Raw genomic sequence first — 15,026 nt, 5'->3', positions numbered from 1 at the left:
AAATTGGACGATAATCCGGGGCCATTCACTGCGTCGAAGAGGAAATTGAGTTCAGATCGCGATACAAGCGAGTGTGAGAACCTGAACATTGCGTATGAAATTATAAACGTTGCTACTGTTTTTAGTGTGCTAAGTGAATACGTTCGGTGCAAAGTTTGCGAAGGAAATATGAAATTCAGTACAGTCGGACATGTTGGATTAGCCTTCCAAATTAAATTAAAGTGCCAAAAGTGTGAACCTCGCTACATAGATTCGTGCCCGAAAATAAGTCATCAAAATTATGATGTGAATATGCGTATTACATTTGCAATGAGAATGTTGGGCATCGGTTTCTCAGGACTTATAAGGTTTTGCGGTTTAATGAACCTGCCACATTTTCTTGTTCGTAGGACATACGACAAAATGGTTAAATCCATGCAGCAAGCAGCTTCAGCGATAGCTCAATTATCAATGATGAGAGCAGTGAATGAAGAAATCGAATTGACTGGTAACCCCGACAGTATTATAATTTCAGGTGATGGCAGCTGGAGAAAACGAGGATTTCAGTCTTTACACGGCATTGTTGCTGTCATCGGTAACTTTACAGGAAAAGTGCTTGATGTAAATATAAAGTCCTCGTACTGTGCTGCATGCAAGATGTGGGAGCCTCGTAGTGGTACACCAGAATATTTAGAATGGCTGGATAAACATGAAGAAACATGTTCACAGAATCATCAAGGAAGCGCTGGTAAAATGGAAGTCGATGCCACGTGCGAAATATTCCAACGATCCGAAGAGAAATACAAAATCAAGTACAAGCACTATGTTGGAGACGGAGATGCGAAAACGTTCTCAGCCATACAAAATATACAACCTTACGGGCCAGACTTTCAGATTTTCAAGGGAGAATGCGTTGGCCACGTGCAGAAACGTATGGGTAGCAGGTTACGTAACGTAAAAAAAGCAGAAAAAGGCCTTGGTGGTCGAGGCAAATTGACAGATATTCTTATAAAAGAATTGACACTACACTACGGCAACGCAATCAGAAGTAACGATACTGTTGAAAGCATGAAGAACGCTATATGGGCAACATTTTATCACAAATGTTCTGCGGATGATGCGCCACAACATGACCACTGCCCCGCTGGACCAGATAGCTGGTGTACATGGCAAAAAGCTAAAATGACTGGCACATTGGCAGAGTATAAACATAAGCCAGCACTTCATAGCGATGTACAACAAGCGATAAAACCAGTGTATGAAGCATTGACTAACGACGAATTATTGGAGAGATGCGTGGGCCACTTTACACAAAACGCCAATGAAAGCTTCCATTCGGTCGTGTGGAAAATAGCCCCAAAAGAATCTTTCAGCGGCATCGAAATCGTAGAGATTGCTACATATACTGCAGTTGCAATATTTAATGATGGCAACATTCATCTACTGGACATAATGAGCGCATTAGGATTGCAAATGGGCCCGCGTGCTTTCGAGATGTCTAAAGAGCAAAACAGTATTCGCTTGGCAGGCGCGGATAAAAAGGAGCTTAGCAGTACAAAACAGGCTCGACGAGAGAAAAAAAGGAGTTTTGCGGCTGCTGCTGAAACTGAAAGTACTTTGGAGACTGCATTCTACAGTGCAGGAAATTTTTGAACCGCGTGAGTACGACCGTTCTAACATAAATATTGTACCGAAACTTTGAATGCGATTTTCTCGAAACTACATTTTTTGATGATTTTACCACGATATCTCGAGAACCGATAGAGATATCAACTTGAAATTTATACAGGAATTGTAAAACACTATGACGCATGAATTATACCTAAAATCAGATTGAAAAAAAATATTGCTACAATTTTATAATAACAAATAACTCGAATTTTTACAAATTTTTTGTTTTTTGGACGCCATTTTGTTAATTTTATTTTTATTTTTAATTTTTTAGGTATAATCGATAGAGGGAAGCCTAAGGAGAAGAAATATTCTTAGAATTTGCCAAAATCTTTATCCGTTCGACTGGAATCGTGGTAAAACCGTGGATTCGACAGTTTTCCTTAATACATTGGGACGCCGATATTATTGATCTGGGAACGACTTTCCATGGATTTTTTTATTTTATAATGTTATAATTAATACCCTAAACAATAAAAAAGTTTTATATTCATTCGCGGCCTTGTTATAAACCATTAAACACAAGCCAATTTTTGCATTTTCAACCTTGCCTAGTCCCCTTAACAACGCTAAATCGAAGACACGAGCAAATTGAAAAATATCTACAGGAAGCAAGAATTACATGCGATAATAAGATTTTACAATTACTGCATAAGGAAACGTGCCTCACCTTTGAAAATATCGCAAGAAAAGAATTAGACTATTTAACAAAAATCCTCACGCAGATCAACACAATATACAAAACGTCGACAGACTCAAGGAGGGGATTAGTGGACGGAATAGGTTCAATAGCAAAATCACTGTTCGGAACGATGGATGCAAACGATGAAAAGCGCATCAACGAGCAATTGCAACTGTTGGGAAACAATCAACAAACGTTACACCACGCAATGCAGAATCAGATCAAGGTGATGAATGCCACCATAGGGCATATAGAGAAATTAGAAGGCATAATGGAACGAAATCGTAATCTATTAGAAAAACGATTTACAGATTACCTTAATAAGGACGAAATAAAAGAACATTTTGAAATTGGCATAGCGGTAATTACAGATCTAATCCGCGACGTCGAGAACATACTTGAATATTTGGCATGCATAAGAAAGGGAACAATGCATCCGAAATTAATGCCAGTAGAGGATATCACCTGGCAGTTGAAAGCAGCAAGTCAGCAATTGCCACCGGGATCATATTTCCCGTTTAGAGTCCACCTCAAAGACTGGTTTACGATTGAAAAACACACGACAATAAAGGCATTCTACAAGAATAATCAAATATATACCGTCTTACTTTTTCCCCTAATCACACCACCGCTCTACGATATAATGAGCGTTATTGAATTTCCTGTGCTCACGCGCAAGAATATACTCACATCAGTAAGAGTCGACAATAAAATAATAGCAGTAGACAAAGAAAGAGTGACCTACATGCTTTTAGATGAAGATTATCTGGCAAAGTGTACGTCTACCAATTTACAGTACGTATGCACACAAAATACACCGGTATATCGTATAGATGGAAACACACCGTGCGAGATACAAATGTATGTTCAACAGCAACATTACTACAAAATGTGCAAATTCAGACACACTGTTACAACACAAACAAAGTGGATTTCATTACGACGACCACACGATTGGCTGTATTCAACAGTAACTGAACAACCAATACTTATACAATGTAATGAACACGAGGAGAAGCAGATAATCAACAACACTGGCAAAATTACGCTGGAAAAGGAGTGTAAGCTAATGACAACCGATATGACAGTACAAGCTGAAGAGACAATATACCAGACAGATATAGAGACATATTTACCCGAAGTAAATATTTCGCTTACATATGACCATGAAACGATCACATTACGGAACGAGACAACGGACGATTTAACTCAGCATCGAGCTGAACTGACAGAATTAAAAACACAAATACAAAAAATGAATACTGACCTAGAGGACGACGACCGAAATTTTTACGTCCGAAAACAATTCATATACCCAATGACAGCGAGCGGTATAATTACATTAGCCATAGTAAGCACTGTAATATACGTATTAATAAAAAAGAAAAAGAACCCACGATCACCACTTACATTATACGACGAAGAAAGATCATTTCGACCATACGGATTTCCGAAACCAATTTTAAAACGTAGTGTAAGTACTAGGTTCTAATAGAATAGTAAACGATTATACCAAAATATTGTACACGGGTATTATAAAATGTAAATTATATATAAGGGAAAAATATAGAAATGGGTATACAACAAAGTATAAATTAAAGAATATAGCGAAAACTCGCGAACCTCGTTTTCTCTTTTTAACGGGGGAGGGATGTTGTAATCTAAAATTACAACGAGTAATTATTAAATTATTTATAATAAAATTATAGAAGTCTTTCGAAAGACTTCAAGGAAATTGTCTTTCGAAAGACTCCTCAATTTACGCCGACGCGGACGCGGAAGTTCATCAAGCTTCCGCGTCAATCGAACTATTGCGATATGCATAAGAATGTGCAATAACGCATTTCGACAATCGCGGAACCGCGGAGTACAGCGAAATTGCGAATGCGCTCGGTCACTGACCGACCTCATTCGGGGGACCGTCGAACCCGGCAGAAAAGCGCCGACAGGGCATAACTCAAAACAATATAAGGGACCGTCGAAGAAGCCGCGACGGAGAGTAATACACCGGAGACTCTGCCCGTGACCGTTCTCGTAAGCCGTGTCGCGAAGGTTTACAAAGCGCGTGCGAGTTATAGTAATTGTGAAAGGCAAATACAAGTGTAAGTTAGTGAGTGTAAAAGGGGCGCTGAAATAAAGCTCCAATATAAAGTAAAACGAAGTGAAGTTCATTTAACGACGCCTACACCCCCGTTCCACCTGCGAACCCGACCGCTTCCTAGTCTGCCCGCCTGTGCCTACCGAGTCCCAACTCGTAAGGTCAAGAGATCCCGAAAATAATAAACGTTTTGCCGTAAGCCGTCACCAACCGGCGACGCGGCATAACATAATTTTAATTTTATCTTACGTGCTGCATTTGGTTTTCTTTTTTTACATTGAAGAATACTTAATCGAATTTCATTGAATAATAGAAACGATCTAAATAAAAGACACTTGAAAAAAATACCGAAACAATCATAATACTTCAATGAAACGCACAAACTTATAAGCTTTAATCATCTTCTTGAACTTCTTTTTAATAAAACGTATGAAATCTTATTTAGTTCGACTCCAATTTCTCGATGTGTATCAACTTGGAAACTTTGTCAATCAGATGTGCTAGGTAAGTCTTGTAATTTAGCGGCGCGACTGACCTACAGACGATCGAGCTTCGGTCGCCTTTTGGAAAATGCACAACGGCGCGTTGAAGTCACTTTATGTAATTATATTGTATTTCCAAAATTATATATTCATAACAGCATATTTTCAAAAAAATATTTTAACCTATCGATGAAAAAAAAAATTAGTCGTTCATTGCCGAAAAATAAAATAAATCGCGTTTCTTTCCATCCCTGTTCATAAATTAGATTTGTGTAAACAGGAAAGGACCGAAATGCAGAAGCCGCGCTGGGATTAAACTCTTGATAAACAGGGAAAAATCGTTTTGTCGTCAGTAAGGCCGTGATTCACTTAACTCGTTGTTCATGCCACGGTAAATATCGCAAAATGTTCTCATAACGGTCGCGGCGAAGAATTTTCACAGTCGTTGTACGGGACGTACAAAAAAAAAGATACTTTTCCCTAATAATTCGTCGATTATTTTTGATATTTCTATCACTCTTCTCGCAATTACGGCTCGACAATCTTCATTTAAAGTCTCTAACACAGTCAGCGCGCATATTTTTATGCAAATTAAGTTGTATTTGCAGTCATATGCATGCCCAGACTTAATTCATCTAATCCGAGTTGTTTTTATCTAATAAGTCTCTTTTTGCCGGAGAGCAAATTCATATAATGCTGTTATCTATTATTGCTGTTTGTGATTTGAATGTTTAGTTTCGCCGTATCACGAATGCTTTGGTATTAATATGAGAGATGGTACAGTGGTATATAAAAAAATATTATGAAAATGTTACGAGAAATGCATTTGCATCGAAATGGGAGAAAACATATGCAATATAGATTTTCAATGTTTGCATGTAAATTGTAATGTGATGATGTACAAAGATTAATTTTAAATTATTCGTGTGAATAACAACATATTTTCAGGATAATAAGAATATTTTTGTAAAATTGCAGTCCACTCTAAATGGGTTAGTCGCCCATGACAAAAAGGTTTCTGAAATCGTAAACGTTTAAAAGTACGAATATTTCGATATTTACCGCATCTTGGTGGAAAGTGACAACACTTATCTTAATTGTGAGAAAAATCCGATGGGAAAACGAGAGTGAAGACTGGTCGTCATAAATCAAGATGTTAGTCCGTCCCTGACGTGTGTGCACGCTTATATAATATATCACGCGTATTCTGTAAATTCCGGCAATCCTACCGAGGAACCACTAGTCAAATCGAATCTGATCGTATATTACTTTCGCGACCGCACGGCCTCAGGACGTTCCCGAGTCGAAATTTTTCTCCTATTTTCGACCTCAATGTTCAATATAACACTTACTTTCGACCAAAATGTTTGACCTAACACCTACTTTGATACTTTAAGCAGTCACATCACCCTATTTTGAATCTCTTCAACCTCTTCAACCTCTGGCTCCTATTTAGAATCTGACAATTCTGTTTGAATTAAGGAATCATGCTCCTACTTTAATGTTCCTAACGTTTTCTTAATCTGTTGTGATGTCAATTTAACCTATATAATATATATAGAACTGTTATTTTTATTTATTTTGTTTTTATTATATATATATTATAGGTTTGTTATATTTTCGATTAAATATTATATATGATTATTAAACGTTTATAATAACAATTATAATAAATGTTTATAATAACGGTTCTTTCTATTTATTAATTTAATCAAAAATAGTAAAAACAAAATTAAAAGGAATTTTATTATGTTAATAATAGTTATATTATTGATAACTAAAAAAAATAATTTTATATATGACGTATAAATGATTATTTATATAAAATTGTATTTTTCTATACTATTCCCTTTTTTTTCTTTATTTATTAAAATGAATAATTCAAAATAAAATTAGAAGAATGTGCGTGTGTATGTATGAGTACGCATGCGTATATGTGCAACTAAAAGTAGGAAATTTTAAATATATACAAAACTATTACGAAACATCTTTATTTTTATTATTACTTCTTATAATTACTTATCTTCATATATTTAAATATTAATAAATTTACGATAATTGAATATGGACCGGTATTTATTTATTCAAGCTCTTGTTGGTTGACAGGAATACCCACATACATTTGGTTATTAATATTCATAAGAACACAAATTGTTGTAATATTGTTTACAGGAATTAGTACAATATTATTTGACAAATGGCATTTGTGTAGAAAAGTGTTGCTATCATACATAAAATTGTTTCCTTGAACTATTAATATATTATCTGTCACAATTTTTCCATTACAACATAATGGTTTCCATTACATCTACACGGCTTTCTTACACAATTACAATTAGTTATTTTAATAAAATACAAAATTGATCCTAATTGTAATCGACTATCATTTATATATTAAACAATATAAGAATGACTTTGCAAATCTCTTTGATACATTTTCGATACATATAATTTTCTATTTTTCAATAAACGAAAATACTTAAAAATTACAACATTTTGGAAGATGCCAAGATTATGTAATCCATTAATAAGTTTATTTGGTATTGGTTGCACATTTTGATATGTACCAACAGTGAAACAGTTTTCAGAAATTTGTTCAAGAATTTTTACCTGCTTTTTCCGACTTAAACAAAATTCTCGTATAGGGCCTTCAGGTAACTGATCCATTAATCGTATCATTTTGATACGTCGATCGATTTGAGATCTAGCTATTTGTGTAGCAATATGGCCTGTTCCGTGTATTAATTTTAGTAATTGATCATTTATATTTTCATATTCAAAACATGAAAATGTCCATAATGGTGCAAGCCTTCTTACACAATCCGGTAAATGCAGTAATTGATGTACATTAATTGAGCAGAACTTTAAACCATATAAAGTTTCAAATTGTCTAACAAATTTGTTTAAAAAAATCCTCAGCTACATCTATCATAAATGGCGTAATTTTTTCAGAATTAAGTAGAGTTACTGCTGTCACTAAAAGAAGATAATGCTCAAAATAATCCTGTCGCATCACACCTTCAAGTACAGGAATAAAATAGAAAAAGCACCACGTTTTTAATTCTGATACTTTCCAATGAATTAGCTCATCGACAGACCGTATCATGCGGTGTACAAATTTTGGCGGTTTTATTAATGCTAGTTTACTATTTATGACATCTTTAACTACATACAGTGAAAAAGGTTCCGCATTATATTTGGGATCAAACATTAAACTTAATAATTTTTTAATAACACCTCCATCAACTGCATGCATCCTATCAATTCCCATTCCTTTAATAAAATCAGACATTAATACTGAAAGCATTGTCGGACCTCTAATACCCATTATGGGATTTTCTGGTGTAGCTTCATTAACCCAATTAATACATTCTTGTAACGTTCTAAATATTACATTATTTACATAGGGATAAACATGAATCGATCCTCTCGGAAGAAGTGCCAAATTTTCACTTTTAATACAACATGTAGGACAACCATAATAACCGTTGAATTGTGTAAAATTCATAAATTGATTTTTTGCAAGAAGATCAGCAGTACCTATTAATAGAATTCCTTTCATTAAGATTGGATTATTTTCTCCTGGTAAAAAGACTTGTATACCTTGAGCTATTTGTTCTAATTCTGGACGTAATTTATACAGAAATAAATTAGCAACAGGCTTTTTTTTCCCAAACCATAGTCCAAGTAATAGAGTATTTTCTAATCTTTTTCGGTCTTTAAAAAGTAATTCATTAATACTTAAATAAATAGGCCACATGTTAATTTGGCTAGATTTAAAAACTGGTACTCCATCGGTGTACCAACTTAAAGAAAAATTATGAGGATTTTTCAAAAAACCATTATCCATCCAATGTCTGTATGACCCATCATATATATCTGATATATCATTTTGATTTACAGGTCTTTGAAATCGTCCTTGTAAATTATTATAAAATCCAACTCAACTTAACATGTCTTTTAAATGTTTGATAACAGGCATTTGAATAAAATAAGAAGTTTTTGGTTTTGTACATAATAGACAAATATCATTGACATCTCTCAATTCGCGATCACATGTGTCACAATAATAATGTTTTTTTATATTGATTTCCTTAAGAGAAAAAATTTTTTTAAATTTAAAAATAGAATTTTTTTTAAACCTTGAGCTGGACAATGTAAATTGATGACATTTATTATGTCAGCAAGACATGACATATTGAGATTATGACGAAGAGCAAGTGTCAAAATTAACAGCATACTCTGTGAGATATTTAAGGGCGGCCGCACGGAGAATTGAAAAAGAATTCTTTTTAAAAACCCGATTTTTAAAATGTATTCTTTTCCCATATATCATTTCTGTTCTAAAAGAATTCTTAAGAGTTCAAAAGGAGTTCTTTCCTACGTCACCAGTTCTGAGTTCTTCTTCAGATACAAAAAAAATCACTTTTCTACTCCATAAGAATTCGTAATGTATTCGAAATTATGTTTAGACAGTATTCTAATAGAGCTCTATCTAAGCACTATTTCGAATGCATTGCGATTTCTCATAGAATAGAAAAATAATTCCTTTGTATTTGAAGGATAAGAAAAAATCCTTCATAATCTATCCAAAAACAGTTTCTACATTAGAAAGAACATAAAATGTACTAATCCATTTTATGTTCTTTCTGATGCAGAAACTGTTTTCGGATAGATTATGAAGGATTCTTTCTTATCCGATGTTACAGACAGAATATTAGGATTATAAACACTGAAATTAAGAATATAAATATAGGAAATATAAAATAGAAGTATCCATGATTCAGGTATATCGATTAATGATTATATTACTAAATTGGTATACAGATTTGAAATATTGTAAGTATCATATTGTTATAACAAACGATTCGTATAATATGAGCGACATATTTATCGTACATACAGACATGCGTAAAATAAAATTTTATATGCAAAATAATGAATGTATAATATGATATTATGAAAATATAAAAGTGTCCCGAAAGAGTGATCGAGTAACGATTCGAAATTCTACAAACATATTGTTACTTCGCAGAAGCAGCGACGATCGTTGTATTTCGGAATTCGGACGCACTTCCGCGCGTCCCGTTAATGCTTCATCGGATGAGAGTCTTTAGCGATTGGAAGGAAAACATAAAAGTAGAATATAATTATACGAATAGCGGTGAGTAACGCATGAGCTTTTTCGCCGGGGCAACAAGGCGAGTTTTGGAAAATCGATCGTGTTTAATTAGATAATTTATGTCCCGAGCGGTATACGCGTCCAGCACATTTACACGCGATTACATTGTAACGTTTATAACACGAAAGCGGGCTCATTGAGTTCCGTCGAGCGGCCGATGCAAAATAATTAATGTATAATAAAACAAAATAAAATTAAGTTTTCTTTCATATTAAATCAAAATTAAACTCATTTTCATACCGTTACAAATAATACGTACATCATCGCTTGTACAAATCGAGCGAGATAAAAGTTGAAAATAGCGCCAAAAATGTGCTTCCTGAATCTACCTATAATATAATCTAGGTCTTTTTTTTTATCCGGTCACTAGCGTGCTGCAGCCACTTCTTAACAAATATCCCAATGTCGTTCTTAGGAACGTTCTTCATTTTCGAGATGGTTTCTGCAATATAATGTTTTGTATAAGTATAGGTATATAGATATTGTAAAAGTTAAACATTAATATTTGGTAATCTAAAAACTGAAGAAGAAAATGTTGCTTATTAACTCACCGACAATGAGTTGAGAAATTCGAGTAGTTTGAAATTTTAATGTGTTTCTTTGACCGGACCAAGAATACTTTATTGCTAGCTGATTCGACATTAAGAAGCGCAATGTGGCTCTGGTGAATTTGCCTGCATCAGATCCTCCGATCATCTTTATCTCATTAATCTGCAAAAATAAAGGCAAATATATCATTACGATTTGAGCATTTGTATTGTAAAGAAAAGTATGACAATTAAATAATTTCTTACGTAGAATTTTTGTACTTCCAAGGACTCGACAAGATTTCGTTCAAATTCTTCGAATTCTTCAACAGTTTGCAAAGGAAAGTTAACAGTTGTCGATTTTGCATTTACTGGAGAGAGTTCACCGAATTTATCCGAATTTGTAGACTGATAATTAGATGGTGGTAACACAAACGAGTTTACAGTACCATCTCTTTTACATATCTCTTCGGTTACTGCAAAATATATTATATTTAGTTACGTATATTTATGTTGCTATTTTTTAAAATAAATTTCATCGGAAATTTACTTTACATTACCTTCTTCTTCTTCTTCCTCCTCCTCCTCCTCCTCTTCCTCTTCTTCCTCTTCTTCTACTTCTTCTGCTACTTCTTCTTCCGACGCCAACGTTTCGTTCCGAAGCCATGCTGGCTTTCTCCTATTTCGTATCTTTTGTGCCTCAGATGCCTTAATAGCTTTGTCACACGTCATCAGTATCTTCATTTGTAGATACGTTCATGCAGTGATCTTCTACTTGATTAGCTAATTGAAAAGACTCTGCAAAAAGTGTTAGTTTTCATTTGTGTACAGTAAGTTAATATTTTCTAAATATTTAACATTCTTGAGAAAAACGCACCAAAAGGTCCCAAACGTTTACGGCATTCATATATAAGCCATGCAGTCATCTTTTGGATGTAGATAATGCATTTTGTTTTTATTAAATTTGACCTGTTTTGGAGGCCAAAAAACTTTGTTTGATTCTAAATCCATCCAATTTTCTGGTACGAGATTACAAAAGTCGTCAAAAAATACTACAAAGTCTGCATCTGCAAAGTATGATTCCACATCACCTCATATCAATCTTGTAAAAGAGGCATGGCGTAAGTAATGTTCTCGATTGTCATTAAAAATTCTTTACGATCAATGCATTGTACAGGCCACATTTGTAAAGGTGACAGATTTTCAACTTTGTATATATTCATGTTACTTGAGGGACACGGATAATGTAAAATATCAGATCTGTTTAGAAATTTATTACCAAGAACAACAATCTTATTTTCCATTAATCCAATGTGCTTAATCATCACGATAGTTGCATCAGTCAGGAAGCAACAGTTGTCTGGCCTTTTATTTGATAATTCAAACATGCGGATTTGTAGAATTCGGTGCTCGCTGTGGCAACCCAAAGGAAGTTCTGACACAATTGGCTTCTTGAGTATAGGATGCTTCAAAATCTTCAGCTGATTCTTCTTATATTGAGGATGTTGATCGTAACTGTACTTTTCGATTAGTCGTCGATGAATTTGTTGCAAAAGATTAGTGTGTTTTCGTATCATTCGCTTCAACACTTGCATATGATTTTCAAAATCAAAAGTACTGTATGAATCTAATGGACCGTACATCTTTACATCTTCATTTAAATGAATAAGAGAGTGAATGTTACTCACAACATATTGCTCCCCATACGTCTTAAATTGCTGTACAAAATAAATCAGCAATTCTTTAGCATAAGCGTTGTTTCTGTAGCAATTTCGAGGATCGCACAATATCCGTATAGCACAATTGAGACTGTTAAAGTGAATTAAATATTCTTCAGGAAGAAAATGTTGCAAAATAATCTTCGAATCCTTCGAGTTCTCACAATCAGAACAATATAAGGTTTTACCTTTGGCAATGTATAGGCGTGACGAGCCAGCTCGAATCCTTCGAGTTCTCACAATCAGAACAATAGGTTAGGTTAGGTTAAGTTGAATCGTTTATAAAATGTGCGATCTCGAGTAAAAACCTAGTAAAAATCGAAATCAGATGTAAATTTAATCATATCACAACGTGTGTGATGATGAGGTTATCGAGTATTTGCAAGAAATTAATTTAAGAAAATTATTTAATTACCTTCAAATTTTCTTCTCGACGACAAAAATTATTAACGGTCGTGCCAATACGTACGTTGTCAATTACGGCCAACTAATGTAAATATATTACGTCCAAGCGTAATATTCTCCGACGCAGAAGCACGTAGAAGCGCGAAATAGCGAGAAAGCCGCCAGGAAGACCAGAGAAGACAAATAGAAACTGATAGAAACGCTGCAATGCTGCCTCGAGACGGCTCGAGAAAGCATTATAGACTGCGCATGCGTATTAAGTGAATTCTCTTCGAACCTATTATGAATAGAAAAAGAATTCCTTTTAAGACCATTTAGATTAATTCCATAAGAAGTCACTTCTATGGAATTCTTTTTGAAGGAATTCTTTTTGAGTTTATTTCGGACAAATTACGGGTATTCTTAAAGAATTTGAAAAGGTGAAGTCTTTTCGAATTCATAACGATCAGCTGTGCTATCTGGGGGAGCACCAAAATATAAACGTTCATAGCCATGTTCAATGTCATGATGTTCGTTTCCTATTCCTCTATCAATATGTTCCTCTTCTTCTTCCTCCTCACTTTCTTGTTCCTCACTTTCTTGTTCCTCACTTTCTTCCTCTTCACTTTCTTCTTCTATTGCTTCCTCCTCTTCTTCTTCTGTATTATTTCTTTCTTCTTCAATATTATCTGTTTCTTCGACATTTGCTTCTTCCTCATTCTCACTGAATGTTATATTCCTAAAAAGCGATATGATATTCTTATAATGATATATCAAGTTTACAAATACATTTAAAATTTAGATCTAAAATATATTTTTTTAATCATAAATTGTATAAGTATGTGATAATTAGTTACATAGTATTTTTTTCGTAGTTTTTAATATAACTAAATAACATTATTATAATTTTCGAGATTATTGTGTGACGAAAGAAAATAAACAATACTTACATTTGATTTGGAAGCTCAGGTTCTAAATAATCATTCGGTTTATTATTGTCATTTGCACTTGTTAAGAACTCATTTAAACGTTTATATTTTTGAGTTTTCTTTAATTCTTGAAATGATTTTTTAGACATTTTATCTTTAGACACGAAACAAGAGCAGGAATAATGGAAAGAGTATTATGATCTCCAACGAGTGAAAATTGAGATTATGTTTCACTTGGCAAAGTCACTGCAGATGGAAGACGACCGGGCTTCCCTGAGCAATGGTGGAGGGGATACACGCACCCAATGAAGAGGCGCGTACTGCCACTCACTGCGCACATGTACGCGCCTCTTCATTGGGTGCGTATATCCCTTCCACCATTTTTCATGGAAACGAGTGGTCTTCCACTTGGCAATTGGCATTACTGTTGGCGATTGCAACGAAAATCTCGTGACGCTCGTATTGTCGCCGCAATTTTCTTCAGAGAAACCGAACGGAAAATCCTGCCCGACACAGGTCTGCTTAAGCCGAAAGTTAGCGATCTAATTCTAGTGTTTCGGAGATTCACACGTCTTTATGTTACTCAATTTATAGCAGAAAGTGTTAATTGTACATTTGTATTTCATTCGTACAATATCTATTACTCAAACTGTGAATTTATCTGTGAAATAAGTAATACCACCAGTGAAGAAACAATTTGTCTTGATATGGTGGATGAAAAGTGGCATGAAGGATATAATTCCTTTATCCACCATACCGAAGAGCAAACAAAAAGTAAATTCGATTGTGAGTCTAACATGGAAAGATTTCCGGACAAAGGAAGAAACAAAATCAGTAGCTAGAGTACTAGCAATAAGTGGTATGTATATGTATATTCTATTTAGTAAAAAATTATTTAGTATATTAAAAATTATTTATAAAAAATGTGACGGGAGGGGGCAACGACGAACATAAGATGTAATAGAAACTTTATAAAACAAGATAATTCCTCGTAAAAATAAATAGAGATTGTACACTAATATTGTAAGATCTGGATTCTGGAAATATCGAGAACGCTCTATCACGTGATCGACATACAGGTGACATGCCTCGACCGCGTGTGTGTGCGTAGCGGGCCTGTCGAAAGTACGGATCGGAGAGTCAGTCCGTCTACCGGCTGCCGGACGATAAGACGGATTAATGTACTCGCAATGTATTTAGAATAAAGTATCTTACAATATTTTTTTCAATCTTGACGAGATTTCTTATAAAAATTATGAGATTTGTAATAAAAATAATTTTATTAATTCTCCATGTACCATTATTAGCGTTGCAATTGCTGTGGCATTAAAATATTCTGTAAGCTTTAATTAAAAATAATGATTTTTGTTTTAC

At 34.3% G+C, this 15,026-nt stretch overlaps 2 protein-coding genes across 4 annotated transcripts; one reads left to right on the top strand and one right to left on the bottom strand.

The window, feature by feature from the left end:
- The first annotated feature begins 681 nt into the window (after positions 1–681).
- On the top strand, positions 682–3,824 carry LOC139810070 (uncharacterized). The gene is made up of 2 exons (XM_071773400.1): positions 682–1,542; positions 2,376–3,824. Exons 1-2 carry the CDS (start codon positions 733–735, stop codon positions 3,822–3,824), a joined length of 2,259 nt encoding a protein of 752 aa, XP_071629501.1. The 5' UTR covers positions 682–732.
- Positions 3,825–9,663: 5,839 nt separating this feature from the next.
- On the bottom strand, positions 9,664–12,316 carry LOC139810456 (uncharacterized). 3 transcript variants are annotated; one of them, XR_011731340.1, is made up of 6 exons: positions 11,499–12,316; positions 11,182–11,419; positions 10,889–11,097; positions 10,646–10,805; positions 10,354–10,536; positions 9,664–10,023 (listed from the first exon to the last, which is right to left on the bottom strand). XR_011731340.1 is itself a non-coding variant. In XM_071774007.1 (6 exons), the coding sequence occupies exons 3-6, from the start codon at positions 11,363–11,365 to the stop codon at positions 10,436–10,438; spliced, it is 654 nt and encodes a 217-aa protein (XP_071630108.1). In that variant the 5' UTR covers positions 11,366–11,419; positions 11,499–11,688; positions 11,901–12,316; the 3' UTR covers positions 10,344–10,435. The 3 variants fall into 3 exon arrangements, 2 of the variants coding, with proteins under 2 accessions (XP_071630108.1, XP_071630107.1); XM_071774007.1 differs by lacking the exon at positions 9,664–10,023 and having other exon boundaries at positions 10,344–10,536; positions 11,499–11,688; positions 11,901–12,316; XM_071774006.1 differs by lacking the exon at positions 9,664–10,023 and having other exon boundaries at positions 10,344–10,536.
- Positions 12,317–15,026: the final 2,710 nt, after the last annotated feature.

The sequence above is a fragment of the Temnothorax longispinosus genome, chromosome 3 (genome assembly GCF_030848805.1).
Source record: "Temnothorax longispinosus isolate EJ_2023e chromosome 3, Tlon_JGU_v1, whole genome shotgun sequence".
In the NCBI taxonomy this organism is placed as follows: Eukaryota; Metazoa; Arthropoda; class Insecta; order Hymenoptera; family Formicidae; genus Temnothorax; species Temnothorax longispinosus.
Note: the sequence above shows the minus strand (reverse complement) of the source record. Positions and strands in the feature narration are given on the sequence as shown.

Bases quoted from the DNA above. Each gene is read 5' to 3' on its own strand.
- LOC139810070 (XM_071773400.1), top strand. From the start codon at position 733: ATGGAAGTCGATGCCACGTGCGAAATATTCCAACGATCCGAAGAGAAA. The intron at 1,543-2,375 runs GCTCGACGAGAG...ATCCTCACGCAG, and splicing joins AGCTTAGCAGTACAAAACAG to ATCAACACAATATACAAAAC.
- LOC139810456 (XM_071774006.1), bottom strand. From the start codon at position 11,365: ATGAAGATACTGATGACGTGTGACAAAGCTATTAAGGCATCTGAGGCA. The intron at 10,806-10,888 runs GTAAGAAATTAT...TTATTTTTGCAG, and splicing joins TGGAAGTACAAAAATTCTAC to ATTAATGAGATAAAGATGAT. The intron at 10,537-10,645 runs GTGAGTTAATAA...ATTATATTGCAG, and splicing joins AATTTCTCAACTCATTGTCG to AAACCATCTCGAAAATGAAG.